Source organism: Aplysia californica, unplaced genomic scaffold (genome assembly GCF_000002075.1).
Source record: "Aplysia californica isolate F4 #8 unplaced genomic scaffold, AplCal3.0 scaffold00725, whole genome shotgun sequence".
Lineage (NCBI taxonomy): Eukaryota > Metazoa > Mollusca > Gastropoda > Aplysiida > Aplysiidae > Aplysia > Aplysia californica.
This window is the reverse complement of record NW_004797995.1, coordinates 196,754-198,453: the sequence shown is the minus strand read 5'-3', so window position 1 is coordinate 198,453 and position 1,700 is coordinate 196,754. Positions and strand designations below refer to the sequence as shown.

The following is a 1,700-nucleotide window of genomic DNA, read 5'->3' as shown; positions in this document are numbered from 1 at the left end:
AGAGAGAGAGAGAGAGAGAGAGAGAGAGAGAGAGAGAGAGAGAGAGAGAGAAAGAGAGGGAGAGAATGAGGGAATTAGGAGATGGAGAGAGAGTCACTCGGACTCACCTTTCTGTGTGAAGGTACTGATCATGAAGCAGAAGGAGGTCACTGCGAGCGTATAGCACAGCATCAAGAGCATAAACACGCTGAAATCCGATTTTGGAAATACGTCTGCTATCTGTGGGAACACATATAGGGCTAATTGTGACGGTCTGGGGAATACATATAGGGTTAATAGTGACGGTCTGGGGAATACATATAGGTTTAATTGTGACGGTCTGGGGAATACATATTGCGTTAATTGTGACGGTCTGGGGAATACATATAGGGTTAATTGTGACGGTCTGGGGAGTACATATTGTGTTAATTGTGACGGTCTGAGGAATGTTTAGGGTTTATTTATATAAGGTTCATCGTGACGGTTTGGGCATGCATATAGGGTTAATTGTGACTGTCGGGGCATACATATAGGGTTAATTGTGACTGTTGGGGCATACATATGGGTTTAATTGTGACTGTCGGGGCATACATATTGTGATGTAATTAGGGTTAATTGTGACGGTCTGGAGAAAAAATATAGGGTTAATTGTGACAGTCTGGAGAATAAATATAGGGTTCATTGTGACAGTCTGGGAAACACCTATAGGGTTAACTCTAACGGTGTAGGTATACATATAAGGTTAATTGTGACGGTCTGGGCATACAATAGGGTAACTTTTGACAGGGGGGATTTGGTTGGGAGTTGGCAATGGGTAGGGGATGTTGGGTTGGAGCAGGATAATATGTGAGGCAGCGTGGTGGAATCAGGCTCTCGTCAAAATAATCAAAATGAAGAAACAGGCATTCTTCCGCAGGTTCGTGAATTTGTATCAAATTTCTGTTTTTTTGGCTCAACACCTTTCATGCATATTAAAGAACTCATTTCTGTGTGGATTGTTCATGAAAAGCACAAAAAAATGTAAATTTTCAGTTACCACGGATTCTTAAGCTAAGCAAATAACTAATTTTTAGCGATCATTTTCTCACTAATTTTATCTCCGAAAACAGGTGACCCCCACCTCCTTCTTTCGCAAATATCTCAACTTGTATTCAAGATAAATTCAAGGCAAAAAACAACAATTTGATAAAAATTCATAAACTTGAGGAAAATTGCGAGTTTCTTCACTTTGATTATTTTGACGAGAGCCTGATTCCAGCGCGCTGCCTCACATATGGTATTGCATGTAAATACCGAACCATGTGTATTTGATAGTATTTACACCTTATGCAGAACAATGTATCAAATCACAAAACTAAACCATATGGGAAAGGAAAGAAATGAACTGATCATGATGGTGACGTTTCATTTTCGCGCCAACTTTTCTGATCAAACGATTTTACATTCTTGTGTTTGTTTGTGTGTCTTTTTCGTTTTTTTGTTTTTTAATGTAAGTTTATGTTTTTCAAAGAGCGAAGCTTTTTAAAAAAAATATTTAGGCAGTGGTGTGTAATAAAAAAGGGGCATACTTACCTTCATAATCGCGGAGTAGATTAAGATTGCCATAATTTGAAAGAGCATGCTTGTCAAGAACCATGATATCCATAATGAACTGGATTTAAGTCCCATCAGCTTCATTGATTCCTGAAAGAGAGATATAATAATGTTGATAATAATAATAA

At 38.4% G+C, this 1,700-nt stretch overlaps 2 protein-coding genes across 2 annotated transcripts in view; both read right to left on the bottom strand.

The window, feature by feature from the left end:
* The window catches only part of LOC101850602 (ATP-binding cassette sub-family A member 3), a gene marked incomplete in the record, with an annotated part of 58,191 nt that extends 57,986 nt beyond the window's left edge, over positions 1–205 (bottom strand). Inside the window, 1 exon segment of the mRNA XM_005108837.3 lies at positions 108–205. Coding sequence (XP_005108894.3) covers positions 108–180 — 73 coding nt within the window.
* Positions 206–239: 34 nt separating this feature from the next.
* LOC118478604 (ATP-binding cassette sub-family A member 3-like) overlaps positions 240–1,700 on the bottom strand; it is a gene marked incomplete in the record, with an annotated part of 49,251 nt that continues 47,790 nt past the window's right edge. Inside the window, 3 exon segments of the mRNA XM_035972520.1 lie at positions 240–253; positions 571–637; positions 1,552–1,662. Of these exon segments, the coding sequence (XP_035828413.1) occupies positions 240–253; positions 571–637; positions 1,552–1,662 (192 nt within the window).